Below are 23,820 nucleotides of genomic sequence, written 5' to 3'. Positions count from 1 at the left end.
TTTGGGGATAGGAACATCGTTAGGGTTGGGAGTCCCTAATTCTGACACGCCACTGATCCTCTCTGAGGGTTCACCATCCCTGGAGGTGCTTCAGGAAGAAAGGTACAGGTCTTTGTGACTGGGGAAAAGGGCAGCCTCTTGGGCCATTTACAAAGTCTGAATAATCATCTGCTCCCTTAGGTCTCAGCATTTCTGCTTCTCTTTTACCCAATGAAGATCCAGCATGTATCTTCTCCACACCCATAATACAATACTCCCTTAACTTATCTTGATGTTAGTTCCAAATAATAGGAATGTGTTTCTTTTCCTTTAGGTTATAGGGAAGGCCATTTTCCAACATTGCACTATCTTATGTATATGTGATATGTTATAACCCACAAATGAACTTTTCAAGCTAACAAACACCCCATATCGACTTCCTTCTCTCAATTCATACTGTGCTGCAGGTAGAGTAGAGGCCTGGATACAGACTTGTAGGTACAGATCATGCCCTGGGCCACATATAGCAGTGGAATTTGCTTCACAGATAGGATGGTAGTTTTATTTCTGTATGTCTTTCTTTTTTCTTTTTAAAATGAAATGGAAGTTTACTTTATTTTTTAATTTATCCTTCTATAATAAATTACATCCCAATAAGTTTTCCCTCCCTCCACTCCTTGCAGTCCCCCATCCACCTACTATTTCCCCTAGATCTGTTCCTCCTCCATTTCTCTTCAGAAAAGAGCAGGCCTCTCAGGGATATCAACTGAGTATGGCATAACAAGTTACCATAAGACTAGGCACAAACTCTCATATCAAGGCTGGATGAGGCAACCAGTAGGAAGAAAAGAGTCCCAAGAACAAAAAAAAGGAGTCAGAGATACTTCTCACTCTCAGTGTTAGGAGTCCCACAAGAACACCAAGCTACATAACCATGACATATGCAGAGGACCTAATTTAGACACATACAGGCTCCATGATTGCTGCTTCAGTCTCTGTGAACCCCTTTGAGCCCCACATTGTTGATTCTGTAGACCTTGTTCTCCTGTTGTTCTTGACCCTTCTGGCTCCTACAATCCTTCCTCCCGCTCTTCTTTGGGATTCCCTTGGCTCTGCCTAGTGTTTGGCTATGGGTCTCTGTATCTGCTCTCATCAGTTCTAATATGAAACCCTTCTGATGATGGTTGAGCTAGCCACAGATCTACGGGTAGCAGAATATCATTAGGAATTATTTCACTCCCCCCCCCCCATCAGTTGTGTTTGGTTCTATCTTAGGTCTCTGGTCTCTGCAGCCTCTGGTTCCTAGCAATCCATGGAGTGTCTGGGATAGGCTCCCTCTTGTTGCTAGTGGGGGCCTCAAGTTGGACCAGTCATTGGTTGGCCACTCTCTCAAGTTCTACGCTACCATTTCCATCTTCTGTAACCAGGCAAGGCTCTCAGTGGTGGGATTGATGCATCAACCCAACCATGAAACCTTCGACCTACAATTTGTCCTGCCTGCAAGATGTGCTAGAATGGTCATTTCAATCTGCAGACCCAAGGGATTTGAAGGAGACCAAAATATCAGGAAGGAGAGACTAAGTTCAGTCACACCGGTTGTGCTAAAACAAAACAACAACAACCAAATTCTTTTATGTATTCAGTTCTACATAAAGCTGTGTTTTAATTGAGGGTTCCATTGGTATATGAAAAAAAGTGAAAATCAGGTCTACAAAGATAAAGGTACTTGAAGCCTGGGACTCAGGGAAGATACAAGATACAAGATAGGAAAGAAATGACTTATGAAAAGTTGTCCTCTGACCTCTACACACACATCATGATGCATTTTTGTATTCACACATATCTGCACATGCATATACACAATAAAAAAGAAATAAAATTTAAAATAGAAATTAGTGAAGAACATTTATAATATATGTGCAACTGAAATCCTGTTGTATTTTCTGTTAAAGGTCTTTCCTATTCAGTATTGTAATTCCATGGTATAGAAATGAATCCTCTCTTCAATAGTGTGTTGCCTGATTATCATTTGAAGATATGCCCAAATGACAGTCCAAGTTTAGGTGATTTATTTGGACTCTCAGTGCTTTTAGTCATAGGGTAATAACTGAAGGGAGTAGGTTTAAAATTTCAAAGCTTGCTATACTGAAACTAGCTCTTCTAGCTGCTGTCACAAAGCTTGCCTATCCAGACCACAGAACAGTGAAGTCAAGGATACTAAGTAAGTCCAACTTTGCACTGAATCAGGCTTGAGTGTAAGCAGAATTTTACATCCTAACTCTTTATTGCTATTACTTTCTGGTTACAATGATCATCACACAAATTTATCTTAACCATTTTTAAGACTAGTCCCTCAACCTTAATAGTAAATTATTATTCAGAGGACATTAAAAGTCAGCCTATTAGGCAACAGTACCCAAAGGTAATTTTAGATAATTTTATTTTATGTCTAGCAAAATAACATATATACTGTAACAGAAAATAACATGTATACTGTAATGTTTTCTGAAATGAATGACTCCATAAGACAACATTTTACTTGAATGTTCATAGCAGATAATTTATAATGACATTTTATTTTATAATATTAAGTTTCTGCTTGCTAAAACATAGGTGAGCAAATGTCAATAATACATAATTTCAGAACAGAAACTTTCCATTTTTAATCCTACTCTCCTACTATTATAAACCTAAGAATATGTTTTATTTTCTATAATATGAGCATTGCAATTGATATTTTTCTTCCATTAATATCGAATACTAAAATCAGAGTATTCCAGTTTAGAGATTGTTTTTTCGTTAGAAAAGTCGGCCCGGTCGATGCGAGAACTAGGACTCCCAACCTTGCTCAGCCAGGACTTCCTAGAAACAGAAAAAAACAGAAATAAGTGTATATAGTACACACAGAGTTACTAAAATATGCCATAAGGAAGTTCATGTTTGTAATGTAACTTTTGCATTAAATATGTTTATAAATTGGCTTACATGCTGATGAAGATGTCACAATGAAATACATTACTCATTATACCAAACTTAATTAAAATAAATGAATTTGCTTACATTGTATATGCTGTTCTAAGAATACTACATAGTATAATACATAGTTATACACAGACAAAGAATGGAAATAATTTAAGCAACTTAGTTCATATTAGGGTTATTCTCCCTGCCCCCCCAAACAACAACAATAAAAAAAACTCAACCAACGAAACAAACTCTTTAAGTCATTATTACCTAGCTCTTAATTTTCAAAATACTTTTATAAAGTGGTCAGTAGTAAAAGCACTTCACCATTCTTTTCATTACCAAGTATATGGTAGACTCATATGGTAGACACATATGGTATGTGTGTGTATGTGTGTGTGTGTATATAAGTGTGCATATGTATGTATGTGTATATACATGTTATATATAGAGAAAACATTATGGAAAGGAATGGACATAATTTCTGTAAAACATCAAATGAAATTAGATGATCTGTCTTTTCTTATATATGTCTTATGACTTTTCTTACCATATACATTAGCAAAGTTATTGCATTGCATGAATTAATCTAATAGTTCTGAAAAGATTTTTCTGCTTATGCAGAGAAGTTACTAATGTTAACTTATTAGCAATAACTATGAGTTAATTTGTGCATTTGAGTACTGTGGACACATGTCCTGGTCCTCTGGCCTCACAGTCTCTCCATTCTGTCTTCTGAGATGCTCCCTGGACCTTCCTTAAGTGTACAAATTGCCTTGTAGATGTACCATTTGAGAATGGGTTCCCTAGGTCAGCTTCTGTAACAACCTCATTCTACACCAGCTTTTACTACCAGGCTCTGAGTGGAGACACTAGCATCCAGACTGTGGGGCCTGTTGGAGAAAGCCTGCTAATCTTGGGTTGGCTTGCCTTGGCTTTTTGAGGTTTCTTGTTTAAGTGCCTAGTCCTGGCCTTTCTGGATAACTGAGCAGAGAGGGAAGGGGAGAATGTTGAAGCAGAAAAGAAATTAAAAGAAAAAGGTACAAAAAAGAGAGAGAGAAGGAAACATTATCCTTTCATAGACTCTTTAGAAAGTCCAAAATGATAGGTGAGGAGGCCACAACATCTGCCCCAACACCGGGAATAACTGGGACTAGGGACACAGGAACCCCTGCCTAGCCAGTAGCACAGATTCCTTCCGGTCTAAGTCAGTGCCCTGAGCAGACCTTGGGTGCCAGCCTCACACGCAGTCCCACAACACCCAGAAGAAGCTCGACTCCCAGGTGCTCTCACAAGCCCAAGATCATAGGTGAGGAGCTCACAACATCTGCCCCAACACCTGGAGTAATTGGGACCAGCAGGATCCAGGGACTCAGGAACTCCCGCCTAACCTGTGGCATGGGTTCTGTCCAGTCTGAGGCTGTGCCCTGAGAAGACCTTGGGTGCCAGCTCCACACCCAGTTCCACAACACCCAGAAGAAGGTTGACTCTCAGGTACTCTAAAACACCCAGGATAATAGGATCACAAGATCGCAGGAGCTTGGTCACACCAGGATTTCAGGATCCCAGAGGCAGCTTGACTCCCAGGAACTCAGACACACCCAAGATCACAGGATCTCAGAATCACAGGATCACAGAGACAGCTAGAGTGTGAGTTCTGACACAACCAGGATCACAGGAGGGACAGGCCCCAGTCAGAGACAGCAAGGGAAGGTAGTACTAGGGATAAACAGATGGCAAGAGGCAAGCATAAGAATATAAACAACAGAAACCAATATTACTTTAGCATCATCAGAACCCAGTTCTCACACCATAGCAAGTACTAGATACACTATCACAACAGAAAAGCAAGATTCTGGTCTAAAATCACTTCTCATGATGATGATAGAGGACTTTAAGAAGGACATAAAAAATATATGAGAACACATTTTAAAAAATACATGAGAACACATGTAAAGAAGTAGAAGCCCTTAAAGAGGAAACACAAAAATCCCTTAAAGACTTACAGGAAAACACAACCAAACAGGTGAAGGGATTGAACAAAACTATCCAGAATCTAAAAATAAAAATAGAAACAATAAAGAAATCACAAAGAAAGATAGTAACCCTGGAGATAGAAAATCTAAGAAAGAGATCAGGAGGCATAGATGCAAGCATCACAAACAGAATACAAGAGATAGAAGAGAGAATCTCAGGTGCAGAAGATACCATAGAAAACATTAACACAATAGTCAAAGAAAATGCAAAATGCAAAAAGCTCCTAAGCCAAAACATCTGAGAAATCCAGAACACAATGAAAAGACCAAACCTAAGCATAGTAAGTATAGAAGAGAGCAAAGATACCCAAATTAAAAGGCCAGTAAATAACTTCAACAAAATTATAGAAGAAAACTTCCCTAACCTAAAGAAAGAGATGCCCACGAACATATAAGAAGCCTACAGAATTCCAAATAGGCTGGACCAGAAAAGAAATTCCTCCCATTATATAATAATCAAAACACCAAATGCCTAAAACAAAGAACATTAAAAGCAGTAAGGGAAAAAGGTCAAGTAACATATAAAGGCAGACCTATAAGAATTACACCAGACTTCTCACCAGAGACTATAAAAGCCAGAAGATCCTGGACAGAGGTCATATAGACCCCAAAAGAACACGAATGCCAGCCTAGGCTACCATACCCAGCAAAACTCTCAATTACCATAGATGAAGAAACCAAGATATTCCATGACAAAACCAAATTTACACAATATCTTTCCACAAATACAGCCCTACAAAGAATAACAGACGGAAAACTCAACACAAGGAGGAAAACTACACCCTAGAAAATGCAAGAAAGTAATCTTTCAACAAACGCAAAAGAAGATAGCCACACAGACATAATTCAATCTCCAATAACAAAAATTAAAAGAAGCAATAGTCATCACTTTTTATTGGATATTTTATTTACATTTCAGATGTTATCCCCTTACCCCATTTCTCTCCCCTCCCCACCCTGGAATCCCCTATCCCATCCCCCCTCCTGCTTTTATGAGGATGTGCTCTCACCTACCCCCCCCCACTAGTAATAATCACTTTTCCTTAATATCTCTTAACATCAATGGACTTAATTCACCAATAAAAAGACATAGACTACAGACTGGATGTGTAGACAGGACCCAGCATTTTGCTGCATTCGGGAAACACAACTCAGTGACAAAGACAGATACTACCTCAAAGTAAAAGGCTGGAAAAAAAATTTCCAAGAAAATGGTCACAAGAAACAAGCTGGAGTAGCTTTTCTAATAAGGAATAAAATTGACTTTCAACCAAAAGTTATCAAAAAAAGATAAGGAAGGCCACTTCATGCTCTCCAAAGGAAAAACCTACCAAGATGAACTCTCGATTCTGAACATCTATGCTCCAAATGCAAGGGCACCCACATTAGTAAGAGAAACTTTTCTAAAGCTCAAAGAACACATTGAACCTTACACAATAATAGTGGGAGACTTCAACACCCCACTCTCACCAACGGACAGATCATGGAAAGAGAAACTAAACAGAGAAAAATTGAAACTAAGAGAAGTTATGAACCAAATGGATTTAACAGATACTTATAAAACATTTCAGTATAAAACGAAAGAATATACCTTTTTCTCAGCACTTCATATTACCTTCTCCAAAATTGAGCATATAATGGATCACAAAACAGGCCTCAGTAGATACAAGAAGACTGAAATAATCCCATGTATCCTATCAAATGACCACATAGTAAGGCTAGTTTTTAATAACAACAAAAACAATGGGAAGCCCACATACACGTGGAAGCTCAACAACTCTGTACTCAATGATAATTTGGTCAAGGAAGAAATAAAGAAATTAAAGACTTTTTAGAATGTAATGAAAATGAAGGCACATCATACCAAAATTTATGGGACACAAGGAAAGCAGTGCTAAGACAAAAAACGCATAGCTCAAAGTGCTTCCAAAAAGAAACTGGAGAGAGCATACACTAGCAGCTTAACAGCACACCTGAAAACTCTAGAATAAAAAGAAGAAAATACAAGGAAGAGAAGTAGACAGCATGAAATAATCAAAACTCAGGGCTGAAATCAACCAAGTAGAAACAAAAAGAACTATACAAAGTATCAACAAAACCAGGAGCTGGTTCTTTGAGAAAATCAACAAGATAGATAAACCCTTAGCCAGACTAATCAGAGGACAGAGAGACAGTATCTAAATTAATAAAACCAGAACTGAAAAGGGTGACATAACAACAGAAACCGAGGAAACTAAAAAAATCATCAGATCCTACTACAAAAGCCTATACTCAACCAAGTTGGAAGATCTGGATGAAATGGACAATTTTCTAGACAGATACCAGGTAACAAAGTTAAATAAGGATCAGATAAACCATCTAAACAGTCCCATAATCCTTAAAGAAATAGAAGAAGTCATTCAAAGTCTCCCAACCAACAAAAGCAAAGTACCAGATAGGTTTAGTGGAGGATTCTATCAGACCTTCAAAGAAGGTCTAATACCAATACTTTTCAAACTATTACATAAAATAGAAACAGAAGGAACACTATTCAATTTGTTCTATGAAGCCACAGTTACACTGATACCTAGACCACACAAAGACCCAACAAAGAAAGAGAACTTCAGACCAATTTCCCTTATGAACATTGATGTAAAACTACTCAATAAAATTCCCACAAAACGAATCCAAGAACACATCAAATCGATCATTCACGATCAAGTAGGCTTCATCCTGGGGTGCAAGGATGGTTTAGTATATGGAAATCCATCAACATAATCCACTACATAAACAGACTCAAAGAAAAAAACATGATCATTTCATTAGATGATGGAAAAGCATTTGAAAAACTTCAACATCACTTCATATTAAAAGTCTTGGACAGATCAGGAATTCAAGGCCCATATCTAAACATAACAAAAGCAATATACAGAAAACCAGTAGCCAACATCAAACTAAATGGTGAGAAACTTAAAGCAACTAGACAAGGCTCCCCACTTTCTCCCTATTTATTCAATATAATATTTGAAGTTCTAGCTAGAGCAGTTAGACAACAAAAGGAGTTCAAAGGGATACAAATTGGAAAGAAAGAAGTGAACATATCACTATTTGTAGATGATATGATAAGTGACCCCAAAAATACCCCCAGAGAAGTCCTAAACTGTCAGACTGTAGAAATCCTGGGGTGTTTGGCCACGCCCCCAGAACCCACAGACCTAACATGCAGTCTCCATTTAACCTGCATGCTAGGTCACATAAGGCACAGGTAGAGGGCGTGACTAACAGACCTCTGCCTCGAGATTTACATATTAATGAATCACCTAAAGGCCAGGGGTGTAGATAACTAAATTCTCATCTCCCTAGCCCCTCCTCTTTCTCCACTCCCCAAATATAATGGAGCCCCTCCTGGCATAAAACCTCCTAGTCTTCAATTCCACGTGTCTCCTGGAACTCTGGACTCCTTTGTGTAAGTGGGAAACTTGCGCCCCAGGAAAGCCTCTCCCCACGCTCCCTGTGGGGCTCTCTCTCACCAGCAGCAGTGGTCTGTGCACACCGCGCCTTTGCAGGCTGCCTCTTTCCCTGTTCCAGGGACTCAGCCATGGCCACCGGGTACGCTGGGTCCCTGTGCCCCTGTTCCCGGGACCCTACCGTCATTGCGGCGTGTGGGCGAGGCCGAACAGCCGCCCCTGCGTGCGAGCTCTTTGGGGCCCATGCCGGGGAGTGCCACCGCTGTAGCGCGGGAGGCCTGAGCCGCGGCTCTGAGGACTGCCTCAGCCACGACCATGGTGCCGGCACGACCTGCCCCATGCGCCGTGTGAGTTTTAAACCACAGCTGGCGCTACCAACACAAGGCACAGACACCCACAGACTTCAAGAATGAACGGGCCACTACCGCCAAGCAAGTACTTCCAACATGGCACGACGTCTAGACTCTCCTGTTTCCTCAGCGCACCCTGTGCGTTCCCTGCCTCCATTGTGCAGTAGCGTCCATAGACCCCCCCAGAACAGAGGCCAATATTGGCGTGCTGGCTTGTACAAGCACAATGCCACGCACCCCCCACCGTCTCTGTCGTGCTGTGCCTCCCCCCCCAACCCCCATGGCGTTTGGGGCCCAGTGCAGAGATTCACCATTGGAGAGCCTTGTACCCATGCCCGCTGAAATCTGGCTGAGTCCATTCCAGCCAAGCTTTCTGCACCCGCTTCTGCTCCAATGCAGTGATCTCTGCCTCCCTGAGACATCTGTTCCAGACAGGAGATGTGGACAACCTGATAAACAACTTCAGCAAAGCAGCTGTATATAAAATTAACTCAAACAAATCAGTAGTCTTCCTCTACTCAAAGGATAAACAGGCTGAGAAAGAAATTATGGAAATGACACCCTTCACAAAAGTCACAAATAATATAAAATATGTTGGTCTGATTCTGACCAAGCAAGTGAAAGATCTGTACAACAAGAACTTAAAGTTTCTGAAGAAAGAAATCAAAGAAGATCTCAGAAGATGGAAAGATCTCCCATGCTCATGGATTGGCAGAATTAATATAGTAAAAATGGCCATCTTGCTGAAAACAATCTACAGGTTAAATGCAATCTCCACCAAAATTTCAACTCAATTTTCATAGAGTTAGAAAGAGTAATTTGCAAGTTCATTTGGAATAACAAAAAAAACCAGGATAGCAAAAACTATTCTCAACAATAAAAGAACTTCTAGGGGAATCACCATCCCTGACCTCAAGAAGTATTATAGAGCAATAGTGATAAAACTTGTATGGTATTGGTACAGAGATAGGCAGGAAGATCAGTGGAATAGAATTGAAGACCCATAAATGAATCCACACACCTATGGTCACTTGATCTTTGACAAAGGAGCTAAAAACATCCAGAGGAAAAAAAGACAGCATTTTCAACAAATGGTGCTGGTTCAACTGGAGGTCAGCATGTAGAAGAATACAAATCGATCCATACTTATCTCCTTGTACAAAGCTCAAGTCCAAGTGGATCAAGGACCTCCACATACAACCAGATACACTGAAACTAACAGAAGAGAAAGTAGGGAAGAGCCTCAAACACATGGGCATAGGGGGAAAGTTTCTGAACGGGACATCAATGGCTTATGCCCTAAGATCAAGAACTGACAAATGGGACCTCATAAAATTGCAGTTTCTGTAAGGCAAAGGACACTGTCAATAGGACAAAACGGCAACCAACAAATTGGGAAAAGATCTTTATCAATCCTACATCCCATAGAGGGCTGATATCCAATGTATACAAAGAACTCAATTAGACTCTAGAGAATCAAATAACCCTATTAAAAATGGGGTACAGAGCTAAACAAAGAATTCTCAACTGAGGAATATTGAATGGCCAAGAAGGACCTAAAGACATGTTCAACATATTTAGTCATCAGGGAAATACAAATCAAAACAACCCTGAGATTCCACCTCACACCAGTTAGAATAGCTAAGATCAAAAACTACAAATCAAAACAACCCTGAGATTCCACCTCATACCATTTAGAATAGCTAAGATCAAAAACTCAGGTGACAACAGATGCTGGTGAGGATGTGGAGAAAGAGGAACAGTCCTCCATTGTTGTTGGGATTACAAGATGGTCCAACCACTCTGGAAATCAGTCTGGCAGTTCCTCAGAAAATTGGACATAGCATTACCTGAGGACCCAGCTATACTACTCCTGGGCACATACCCAAAAGATGCCCCAACATATAACAAGGACACATGCTCCACTATGTTCATAGCAGCCTCATTTATAATAGCCAGAAGTGGGAAAGAACCCAGATGTCCTTCAACAGAGAAATGGATACAGAAAAGTGGGTATATTTACACAATAAAGTACTACTCAGTTATTAAAAACAATGACTTCATGAAATTCTTAGGCAAATGGATGGAACTAGAAAATATCATCCTGAGTGAGGTAACCCAATCACAAAAGAACACACATGGTATTCACTCACTGATTATCGGATATTAGCCCAGAACCTTGAAATGCCCAAGATGCATAAAACCACTTACTGATAAGTGGATATTAGCCCAAAAGCTCAGAATACCCAAGATAAAATTCACAGGCCATGTGAAGCTCAAGAAGACCAGAGTGTGGGTGCTTTGGTCCTCCTTAGAAAGGAGAACAAAATACAGGAGCAAATACAGAGACAAAGTGTGGAGCAAAGACTGAAGGAAAGGCCATCCAGAGACTGTCCCACTTGGGGATCCATCCCATATACAGTCACAAAACCCAGACACTATTGTGGATGCCAAGAAGTGCATGCTGAGAGAAGGCTGATATGTCTGTCTCCTGAGAGAGTCTACCAGAGTCTGACAAATACAGAGGCAGATGCTTGCAGCCAACCACTGGACTGAGCACGGGATCCTCAATGGAAGAGTTAGAGAAAGGACTTGAAGGAGCTGAAGGAGTTTGCAACCCCATAGGAAGAACAACAATATCAACCAACCAGATGCCCCAGAGCTCCCAGGGACTAAACCAATAACCAAGGAGTACACATGAAGGGACACAAGACTCCAGCCGCATATGTAGCAGAGCCTTGTCGGGCATCAATGGGAGGACAGGCCCTTGGTCCTGTGTGCACATATTCATGGCCTTGGCAGCAGCAAAGCAACCATCTTTGAAAATAAGTTTAAGCTTAGGCTACTGACTTCTCAGGGTCAGTGTGAAAGGGCCTTGCTATATAATTGCTTATGTGTTCTTGATGATGTGCCTACTTGATAGGCTTGGTCTTGTTATTAGATTATGACGTCATTAGTAGGTAACAACATTGAAGGAATGAGTCTATGTCTTCTTCAGGTCTATAGATCTCATGCCTGATTGGGTATTCTAGGTACTGTACCATCCACATGCAGAAAGAAACCCTGAGTATGAACTCAAGTTTAATTTTATATCATGTGAAACAAAACCTTTTAAAAATACTCTTTGAAAGCTGAAGAGAACATTTGCCCATGGCATTCTATGAAATAACACAAGCAATGGGCATAGCTGTCCTCTCAAAGGTTGCTGGAGACCTTGGGACCTGACTAATGACTCCAATCTAAGCCTGTGAAACAAAGTGATTCATTGCAATTGCTTCATTTGTTTTTAACATCTCCTCCAGTTTTCTTTCAGTTCTTGTGAGTTTATGCAGAACAGAAATAAACATAGTGACTGGCTTTACTTGGTGTCCAGAGTGATTCTCACAACATGGCAAGCCCAGTCACAGGCATGCTGCTATCTGCTCTGAATAGTGTGTGGCTGTTAATGCGATATAGAAAGGTCTCAGGGTATTTTCCTTAGTACCTCAACAGATGGACAAACATCCATTCATGTATTTATTGTATCAATTCAAGTTTTCAAGCATTTTAAAGACAAGATACCTTTTTTCAATATTTTACATGAAAGCTTCATGCTTTAAGGCACAGTATTTTTCTTTGAAACAAGAGAATATAATGTAGTGTGTGTGTGTGTGTGTGTGTCTTTCTGTCTGTCTGTCTGTCTGTCTGTGTTGTACAGAAAACCAATCTACCACAGGCTTCACTGCCCTCAAATTACAATTCAAGAACTTCAGGAGCATTTTAAGGGCTGGAAACTTGGTTTGAAAACTGTCCTATTAACCCACCATTGACTCTCCAGTACAGTACAGGGAGTAGACTCTATGGAAGAATCATATGTGGAAACAGCACTAGCAGCACTGACTCCTCGGTAGCTCAAGTGAGTACTGGCTGCAGAAAGTAGGAATGTGAGTTCCTAGGATGATATGAAAACTGCTATCTAACTACTACCCTTGACTGAAACAAGGAGGCGAAATTAAAGCACTAGAAAGCCAACATTATCAATAATTCATAGCAGTTCTATTTCCTGGGACTCAAGTGGAATTATCCTTTCAGATATCTCTGGAGCACTGGTATAAAACACAGCTTGAAGCGAGGAAGCAGACAGTAAGAAAAGACAGCAAATGAATTAGAAGCTAATGTGCTTCTTGCCAATCACATGCTTTTAAGCTAGCATTAATAATGGAAAGACAGGGCATAACATTTTTGCTATTCTCTCTTCTCAAACAGGTTTCTTTATTCAGTTATATGTGAACAGAATTTTATAATTCCTTATTATAAAAATAAATGTTTAAATGGTATTTTGATAACATGCCTAAAAATTTGTCTGTTGATTATCCAGGAAACTCCAGATCATGCACAGCTAACCTGAGACTAGATGCTTCCTCTTTAAAAAGAGGGTATCACTCCTATCATCAGAGATCCTGAAAAGGCTGAAGAGGGTAGTTGGTTGTAAATCACCTAATAGACCACCTAGGTCACATAGTAGATGCTTAGTACGTGTTACTGCAGTTAAGTGTCCTCTGCCTTTTCTCATTTAGAAAGCTCTGGGCTCCCCCGAGTTACATACTTCTAGGGAAATTCCACTCCCAAGACCTCCCAGTCTTGGCTGTAGTGTAGAGTGTTCCATCACTCAACATCTTCAAATTAGGAAGTCTGGGAAAATATCCTGGGGTACTTCAGGTCAAAGTTCAAATTTCATGTAAATATCACTGACTATAAAAGCATAAATTACATTTGAAATCTTAAGTCCAAGGCAAGCCAGGGAAATGTAGCTCCTAACTTTGTTGGATCTCAAATAAAAGAACAGCAGAAGGAGTCTGGACTGGATGTTGACCAGGTTAACATACCATGCTACTGTTGTTCAATAAAATCATATGCTATGGGATCCAGAAGTAGTAGATGACTTTTGTTTGTTACTAGTGTGTAGTTTTAGTCTATGAGTTTGCTGGAGCCACCTCCTCATATCTGAAGGAACGCCAGCATTGTTGAGTCAACAGAATAGAAGCAGAAACAGACAGGTAAAAGAATTTCCAAATGCTGCTAGGACAAAGTAAAAAATAAACTGAAACGTGGTTTGGGAACCTTAGCAAGACAGCATCACTGATGTGGTTGGAGTGGAGACCAGGTTAGAACTGTTTTAGGGATAAGGATGAAGCAAGAAATGGAGACAGCAAGAACTGATAAAGCTCTTGAGCTCTCTGACAATAGAAGAGGAGAGACCGTAGAAGACGAGACAGAACAGCTTCAGAGAGCTTTGGGGTTCTGCTGATGGCCAGTCCAGCAGCCTAGATTTTGAATTCAGTACCTTTGGATACTTCTGAACATCCTGTCCCAGTAGTGTACTGAGGAAGGCTGTATTAAGGACACACAGTTCAGTATGTTCTCTGGCCCAGATATGTTAAGATCTATTTCTACAGGAAGCCAAACGAAAAATGAGTTGGCCAGACACTCTTGTATTTTCACCCTTTACCCTGACTTTTCCATTCCCCTCAAAATGTTCTTAAGCAAATTGAAGCTAATGCCATTAACAGACGGAGACTACTAGACAGTTTAGAGCCGGGTGACAGCCCACCCATAGCAGAGGTCCTATTGTAAGCAGCTTTATGGCCTTCTTCTTGGCTCTACTTTATGCTCCTCCCTTATTTTCATTCTTAAGTGTCCACTCTCTTATTAGCAGTTTAATATGTTCTTACAAATAATTTTTAAATCTGTAGGGACCAAAACACAGTACAATAAATATATAAAGCTGTGATACTTTTTCCATACCTGAAACTACCTCTGTAACTTTCTCAATGGTTGACTATAGACTTGTGTTCTACTGCCAACTTTGCTAGAGACCCTTTTCCACTAAAGGAAGGAACACGATGCCCTTCCATCATAAAAACATGTATCTTGAGGAGAGTGGGCTCTGCAACTGCAATCTTGTTCATGGCCATGAATTCTTGGATATGGTTACTCCAGATCTAGCAAGGCTGGAGTCAGACTGGACTGACTCTCTGAGGGCTGTGCCTGTGTGCAAGCGGATGCATTCCCCTGGCAATCAATCACTCTGTAAACAGTTTGCAGACAAATGAATCAGGGGAATAGTTCAGGTGCCTTCGTGTACAAAGCCATTTCGCTGGCCCTTTACTTAGAATCTCATGTCCTAACAGATGGCTTGTAAAAATCATTATGTGCACACTTACTTTTATTTTCAATCATTCATTTAGCCCCAAATGTGTCACATATCAAGCTAAATATGTCATAGTCTGCCCCAAATGTGTCATACTCAGCTCCAAATACATGAAATAGTGAAAACACAATTTAAGCCCAACAGGGAGGCAAATACCCAGTTAACATATGCTTCATTTCCAGGTAAACTTGGGTCTCCTAGGTAGAAATTAAAAAGAAAAATACTAAAAATTCATAGCAAGATAATTTTAGCTCTCTTGTAGAAGGGCATGGGATATAAATCAAAGAGCATGTAAAGAAAAACCATAAAAAGGGTGTTCGCTTGCCTCTGCTACAACGCACTTATTAAAAAGAAGATAATTAGCTTGTAGGGCATAATTACTATTTTTTTATAACTCTTGTTCAAATACATTTAATTGAGTTTGTGTAGTGGGAAAATACAGAACGTGAAGCATTTTCCACAACTATAGTGATTTTTCCATCAAAGCTCCTGGCTTTCTCACCAGGCCCTGTAACTCTCATTTGTAAGAATGCAGTCCTAGTTTTCATTTTAAGTTTTACTGCATAGTTCCAGAATCTAGACTTAACCCCCACATCACAAAACTGAGCACAGGGGCTTCTCCAAATTCTCCCATGACTTCTGTCACATACTGTCTTTGCTGCTCTAGTTGTGAGATAAATTTTGTCTAGCTTCCTCTATCAACTCACCTGCACCTACTGTACATCTTATAACCTATCCACCCACGAATGACGCACCATCTATGAACCATGCATGTGCTCTATGGTACCACCACTGATGTACTTTATAGATGCCACTTAATTTGATAAATTGAATCCATTTAGGTAAGAGTCCTTCAGAAATCTGAAGAATGAGCTTTTGGGGAATTGAAATCGAATCTTTCCTTAAGCTGCAATAGCAAGGTTAATTATGGCTGGACTCTGGTGCCAATGGTCCTTCTAAGTGGGAGTTTTTTTACTCTACTGAGACCGTTGGCTTAATTCCGTCTCCATCTTTACTCTCTGATTTAGCATGAGAGTTTCAGATAGATGCATGCCCACTGAGTCCACTCAATTGTTGAGATCTACCACCTCTCCCTGCTTCTATCCCTCTGCCCATGCACGCACTCCTTACCCATGTGTTCTTTTGCATCCTCGAGCCCAGCAGGATGTCAGTAGTTATAGATTGTTAGCCAACTTGTACAGCCCATCAACTTTGGTTGAATTTTATTTTTATGTCTCTCTTCTTTTTCATCCTTATCACCCCTTACTTATGTCAAGCTCTTATCTGTTTGTCAGAAATACAAACTAAACTTGCTTCTGAGGCATGGTGCATTCTTAGCAAGTGTTATGGAAAATTTGAGATTTGTGTCTTTCCTACTAGTGTTTGGGCATCTTTTATTGCTGAATCTCAGTGGGTTGTAGTAGAAATGAAAGAAAAACCATAAATCACAATTTATATATCATTTTTATTGCAGTAAAAGTTTATCTTAAAACAGCCACAAAAGATGTGTCAAATGCAAACTACTTAATAACAGTTATTAAATACCTATTCTGTACTCTGTGGTAGGCAAACAAGGCAATCAGAAAGACTGCCTGTCCCCAGTGAACTCAAGTCTGGTGGCAGAGACACATGATTATAGTGTAGCAAGATGACACAATGTCAAAGCATGTGTGACATGTGGGAGCCCTGGGGAGCGTCCACAAGGTGCTCATCCTCAGGGCAGTACGTTATGTTGGCAGACTTGTATATTGAGATGAAAACTTAGGATTCCTATAGACGATAAATTAGACATTTGAAAACAAGGAGTATGTCTGGAGCATTTTTAAAAGAAATTTCTCTACACAAGACTAGGAAGAAGGACCGTGGACGCCATTGAAGTTTCACCTTTTTATTACAGCAAGAATGTATGCAGTGTAAATGTAAATATAAGCTGTATAATAAACAATATAGCAATGGTTTTATAAGCTATTGTAATATGTAGGTCTAAGGATATGCTTAATGTTGCATTTCATTGATTAAGTGTTAGTTAATAACAAATTATATTGTCAAAACTTACTTGCTCTTATCAAATGTTCAATTAGGCACGCCAAGCAGGGCTTGGATGCTCGTTACCAAGCAGGGATTGGATGCTCGTTACCAAGCAGGGATTGGATGCTCGTTACCAAGCAGGGATTGGATGCTCGTCACCAAGCAGTATATGCTGACACTCCAATTCATGTACTTGGAATTCCATTAGTGTGTTGGATTCTATAAATCTGCTTTGTCATTGCTGTGTTTGATATTTCTCAGGAAGGACAGTATTCAATATCACACTCTGACAGCTATCAGGTTCTCTGGTAGCACAGCCCTAAATGTGCTGAAATAAAACACAGAATTTGCCACTCTAAAAATGTTCTGTAATTTTAGGGAAAACTGAAAAAAAAATGTTTCTCTTGACTTAATATTGGAAGCTAGAAATCTAGTGGCAGTGTTTCCTTTTCAGTTAGTAGCTGCCGAGGCTTATCCATGTCAGTCTCCACTGTTCTGGGGAAAACCTGTTTGTACTATGATATCCAGTAGTCTGGATCTTTTGTTTCTTGGTTCTGAGACAGGGTCTCATTTAGCCTAGGATGGCATGGAACTTACTATGAAGCTAAGGCCAACCTAAATTTCTGATTTTCTTGCTTCCACCTCTTAAGTGTTACAGTTACGAGCATGCAGCAGCAGGATTTACAAGAAGCCTTACCTTAGTAAATCCAGGAAGAATGGCCATATTAAAGTCATCTAGCAGAGCTGGATCGTTTCAAATCAAAGTCAAAGCACATTTGATTAGAGTACTTAATAAAATCAAGTTATTTAGGTCGGAGGTTCTGTTTTCTTCTTCATGTCCTATCTTACAGAGAACTTAAAAATAATATTAGGGACCTTTAGTATGGTTTAGAGAACTCTAGAGCATTTCAGTTTAGGTTGCCATGGTGTTATTTTTGTTTTTGTTTTTTTTTAATACTGAGCCCTATACTTTCTTTGGTACCATAAAATAACATTAAAAATATAAAACAGGTCCATATGATAAATACCTTATTACTCAGATTTAATTAACATATTCTTCTTTTTCTGTGCTCAGATAAGAATGTTTAACCCATTAGAATGTGGTAAACAAATTTTAGCAAGTAAAGTCAATTCTTTTTTTTTTTTTTGCTTTTTTTTTAAAAACAATGTCAGTTGCTCTGAGTATTTCAGTTTGTCACATGACACTGAAAGCACCATCCCCATGGGAGCACAAACCGGGCCGGTGATGCCATCCTCCTCCTTCGGGTCTATGTTAAACACTGCTCCTAGTCTCTGTAATGTTTTCTCTTCCCACATATAGAGTGGCTTATACAAAGCAGGTTGACTCTTTATTGCTCTACCCGCTATCCATCCACTGGTGCAGGAACTTAGTAGGAAAAAAATGATTTCCTAACATTAGTTCAGTTTCAACAAGATATGTTTAAATCCCCTGAACTTTTCTTTTAGTTTAGAAAACAAAGATTTTATGGTCTCAGTATGATGTTGATCTTTATAAAGCTCAAAGAGATAAAACTAAACATCTGTGTGTGCTGCAAATTCTTTATTTTAGTTCCTAAAATAACTACTGTAACTATTGGTAATACAGCTCTTTCTTCTCTGCTTCCATTGGCTAGGGATGATACAGAAGGTTTGTATATGCTCAGGAGTATTCAGGCATATAGAGTTAGAAATATCTAGACTGAGGAACTAGCAATACAATAGATGCAAATAGTCAAGAAAAAAGCAAGAAAATAAACACAAACAGTCAAAGAACAAGCAAAGCAATAAGCAAAATTCCGTGAATACTCCCGTGATCACTGTTTCCAAGAGCTTATCAGGATAACCACAATATTTGAGCCTACTTCCCCATCCTAGCCCAAAGTCATTTTCATGTCTGAAGCCTACTTCCTTGTTCTAGCCTAATATTTAGATCCCTGCCTGAAATTCAGGTCCTGTTCAGGTCCTGCCTGAAATTACTTAATGATGCCTGAGATAAATTGTGTGTCTCCTAGGCACTGTGTACCTTCCTTTAGATTTTTTCTTTTTGCATAACAGAAGAACATTCTAGGGTCCCAGGAGATGACACTAGGAACACGTCAACATAAGGAAAGTATGAATGTTGTAAGCAATTTGCAATCTTTAAGATATTTAGAATGCACATTTAGCATCAGGATCAGTCTGTAAAAATTGGATTATATTACTGAACTTTTATATATGCAGATTAGGAAGATGACGTGGCCCAGGTCACCCATGTCAGAGGCATGACATAACCAGAGGGTACTCTCCACCTGCTATCCAGGGCAAGCCGTTTGTTCATTATTCAGTGTTTAGATAATTTTGGACACATTACTTAACCACTGAGACATCAAAGAGCTGGCACTGTTTGAAGGCAAGGACAGGGAGAATGCAGACTGTCCTCAGGACTGCCTTCTCTTTAATGTACTGAGACTAAGAAAGGAAGTGACAGAGGCTCCTAGAATAAAGATGCAGGTGAGCTGGCCCGGCTTCTCAATCATTTTCTAGTTACCATCAGCCTCCAGCAAAATCCAAGGCCAATCTAGTTTCTGGGAAAGAATAAGTCTACCAAGTCACAGATGTCTACAGCCACAGCCATACACAGACTCCACAGTATTCCATTTCTTATTGCTTCTTCAGGCTTAACACAGGGCTACACCTGTTAATATCTGTTTCCTCAACCCTGATGTTTAATTATTTAAATACAACAGCAACATTAAGAACCATTGATCACTGATCACCATAAGAATAATTTAAAAGACTGAAGAAGCATTTTGAGAATTATCACAATGCTTCACTAGGGCTGTTGACATGTTTCAGTGGGTGAGGGCACTTGCCACCAACTCTGATGACTGAGGATTAGGATACACATGGTTAAAAGAGAGAGCCCATACTTATAAGTTGTCCTCTGATTTCCACATATGCACGGTGGTATGTGCATATATGTGCACATATACACAAATATAAATGTAAAAACAAATTTAAAATGTCATGCCCAGATACAAACATCGTTTACACACAAAACATGCAATTGGGGAGATGGTGTTCATGGTTTTATTAGAGGCAAGGGTTGACAAACCTCTAGTTCACAAAAGCATAACAAAATGGGGCATGTCTATGTACTTCATAGAATTGTTGTAAGTCTTGACCATGATGGCTTATATAGAGTGCCCAGAATGGCACCTGACCCACAGGTTAAGAAGAGGTGTTTCACAGATGACCTCCTCAGGTAAGGGACTGACAGTTGCATGCAAACTTTCTGACTCTCTAGCCTAGTGTTCTTTCCAGTACACAAACAAGGACCACAGCCATAAAAAGACGAGATTAAAACATGATTATCTGCAGTATTCTGTGCCTAAAAATCCTATGGCATCTATTAAATTTATTAGCTTATATGAAAGTGATTGCATTATTGTGAATTTAATATAATTAAGGTCTTTATCATATTAACTGCCAGGTAAATAATAAAATAAAAAGGATAAGAACAAATTATTTTTAAATTAGCAAAATAGGGGCTGGACAGATGGCACAGCAGTGAAGGGCACTAGTTAGTTGCTCCTGCAAAGAACTCAGGTTTGGTTCACAGCACCCACATGGTTGTTTACCACCCTCCACAACTCCTGTCCCAGGGGACTCAACACCCTGTTCTAACTTCTACAGGCATCAGGCATGTGTGTGGTACAGATATGTACATGCAGGCAAAATGCTTATATGCATAATATAAAAAAAATCAATTTAAATAGGGATATAACCTACATATAACATTTATAAAATATTTCTTTAAAAATTTATGTGCTATATATAAGTAAAACGGCAAGTTTTATCAATTTTCACTTTTATTTGAAACCACACACTTATGGACACTTGATCTTTGACAAAGAAGCCATAAATATACAATGGAAAAAAGAAAGCATTTTCAGTAAATGGTGCTTTTCTAACTGAGAGTCTGTATGTAGAAAAATGAAAATTTGTCACCTTGCACAAAGCTCAAGTCCAAGTGGATCAAGGAACTCAACATAAAACCAGATACACTGAATCTAATAGAAGAGAAAGTGGGGAAGTGACTCAAACTCATTGGCACAGGGGGAAATTTCCTAAAACAGAACTCCAATGGTTCAGGCTCTAAGACCAAGAATTGATAAATGGGACCTCATGAAACTGAAAAGGTTTTTAACATTGTTTAACCACCAGTGTTACTTTATAGAAAGAGAACAATCATGGCCATTTAGATGCTTTTTACATACTTTTTTTAAAAAAGAAGTCTCAGAATTCTAATTTTATGATTAAAATTTTCATTAAGTTCTTTTTGTAAGTGGAACTATGCCACACTATGGGAAATTTGTGCTTTGTTTCAACAGTTTGTCTCTAATGTTTAATAATCTTTAGGTGGAAAGATTATGGACATATCAAATTACCTTTCTATATAATTAAAATTATATTTCTCTGTTTAAAAAAAAGATATTATACCCCAGCAATTTCTAGAATAACTTGCTAACATCTAAATACAGACCAATAAAACAAGTGATTTGGATAAGTTCTTAAACAGAATGCCAAAGCAAGCCCCTAGTGACCTATTTCCTTTAACTCTTTTCAAGTTAAAAAAAAATCAGATATTTATGAAGTCTTTAGATAGACAATTATCTTTCAAAAGTTTGTGACAACAATGGAAATTAAAATAAAAATAAATTGTCTAAAACCAGCAAAAAATAATCTTAATAGTGAAAATTAAATTATGACAAAAGAAACACAACTGAGAAATATTCATAATGACACAGAAACTTAGCATATATAACAAGTGGCTTAATCAGATTTTCAAAAATACTAAAACCAAGAGATAAAGAGGCTGAAGATAAAAGCATGCCATTCACGTACAAAATGCAAGTAAATAAGATGCAGAAGGACATTCTCAAGAGTACTTATAGCAGCAAAAGAATTTCAACAAACTGTTCAATAAGTTATAAGTGAACATACCACCATGTGGTCATTAAAATTTACAACAACTACATTTCCCAGGAGATGGGAGTCTTAAGAATAACTCCACTCACTGTGTATATTAGGCACATAGGAAAAAACAAAAATCAAAATCACTGTTAACATTTTTTTCAGAAATAAAAGTGTAGCAAAACATTACAAACTTTTATTGTATTTGATAAATTCTAGATTTTATTGTATTTCTCAACACATAAGGGAGAACCAGAAGGAAAACAGAAGAAATTAGGGCTGTCAGTATGCAAAGGTAAGAAAGAAGCTTGCTTGTGCTAGCTCTCACCATGCCAGGACTCTGTGGGCACTCCTGATACCACTTGTGCCCATGGAGCTGGAGTCTGGAGTTAGTTCATCTGTTACCTTCCCCTTCTCCTTAATGCAAAGAGGCAAACCCCAGGTTCACATTTTCAGGGGCATATTAAGATCCTTATGGAGTCACATGGAAGCAAAGGAGGAAGCTTCCTTACAACACCTAAGTCGAAGATCTCACTCACTAAAATCATAATGAAGAGAAAAATTCATGCACCCAATCCAGGCTTAATGGCCCAATGGCTTCATTCCAACTAAGAAAAGCAGTGGAATAACATTATCAACATATAGAACTGTTTGATGGAATTTACACTAAAACTTTAGAAAATGAAAAGGAATCTCAGTTGACAAGTTCAGGTAAGTAAGAAGGAACACTTTTAAAGGAACTTAATATTGTGGTTTAGGTTCAAAGTAACTGTGGTAAGCAGAAAACCAAGGTTTTCCATCTTGTGTCTTAGGCTGTGACAGTAACTGTGGTACAGGTTTTGTTAGTGTGTTTTTAAACTTAAAATTGATTAGTGTTCATACATGTATACTAACACCAAGCCTTGGGTCTCTGTGGAAAAACATTGAAACAGATGACTATAAGCTACTATAAACAGGTAGCTTTCATGGAAATTTACCAGCTTGAGTAGTCATAGACCTTGTAAATAGGTAGCCTTGGCAGACAATACCAACTTAGATAAGGACAAGTGAATCACAGGCAGAGTCATAGTGACCTGTCCCCTGAACCTTCACCCAGCCGATATCCTGTTCTGAAAGATATCTATATTCCCCCTGAACACCCACACTCCAGTGTCATCCCCTTCCCCACGTCCTGCCTTTCTGTGTTTATAACCCTGTGTTAATGAATTATGATTTGAAAAATAAATAAATAAATAAATAAATAAATAAATAAAAATTGATTAGTGTAAAATAAGCCTTATTTGGACTTTATTTTAATTTCAACTAATTTCTAAGAGCTCCTGATATATGCTCTTAGAATAAACAGGCCCCAGTTCCCAAATAGCACAACATTTCAAAGCTATTTTTGATTCAAATGAGAACCAATTCCAGGAAGACACTGCTGAACCTTTTTCCCAATGGCAGAAATAGCTCCTCTTGTGACCCTTCTGACCTACACCAAGGAAACTAGCTGAGAAGATGCTTTTGCCCACGATCCTTTTACCAGAGCATCCCACAAGTGGAAAAATAGGTTGTTAGTTCATCTTCAGAAACCTATTTTCACATTTCCTAAAATGGGGCCGACATAAAAAGCCATAGGGGAAAATGCAAATCAAAACAACCCTGAGATTCCACCTCACACCAGTCAGAATGACCAAGATCAAAAACTCAGGTGATAGCAGATGCTGGTGAGGATGTGGAGAAAGAGGAACACTCCTCTGTTGTTGGTGGGATTGCAAGCTGGTACAACCACTCTGGAAATCAGTTGGAGGTTCCTCAGAAAATTGGATATAGCATTACCTGAGGACCCAGCTATACCACTCCTTGGCATATACCCAGAAGATGCTCCAACA

At 39.0% G+C, this 23,820-nt stretch overlaps 1 protein-coding gene across 1 annotated transcript in view; it reads right to left on the bottom strand.

Moving 5' to 3' along the window:
• Nucleotides 1–1,608: 1,608 nt before the first annotated feature.
• The window catches only part of Acyp2 (acylphosphatase 2), a 130,463-nt gene continuing 108,251 nt past the window's right edge, over nt 1,609–23,820 (bottom strand). The window contains exon 4 of the mRNA XM_028778321.1: nt 1,609–2,841. Within this exon, the coding sequence (XP_028634154.1) occupies nt 2,727–2,841 (115 nt within the window). The 3' untranslated portion in view covers nt 1,609–2,726. The remainder of the gene's footprint in view (nt 2,842–23,820) is intronic.

The sequence above is a fragment of the Grammomys surdaster genome, unplaced genomic scaffold (genome assembly GCF_004785775.1).
Source record: "Grammomys surdaster isolate TR1022 unplaced genomic scaffold, NIH_TR_1.0 67, whole genome shotgun sequence".
NCBI classification, from domain to species: domain Eukaryota; kingdom Metazoa; phylum Chordata; class Mammalia; order Rodentia; family Muridae; genus Grammomys; species Grammomys surdaster.
Note: the sequence above shows the minus strand (reverse complement) of the source record. Positions and strands in the feature narration are given on the sequence as shown.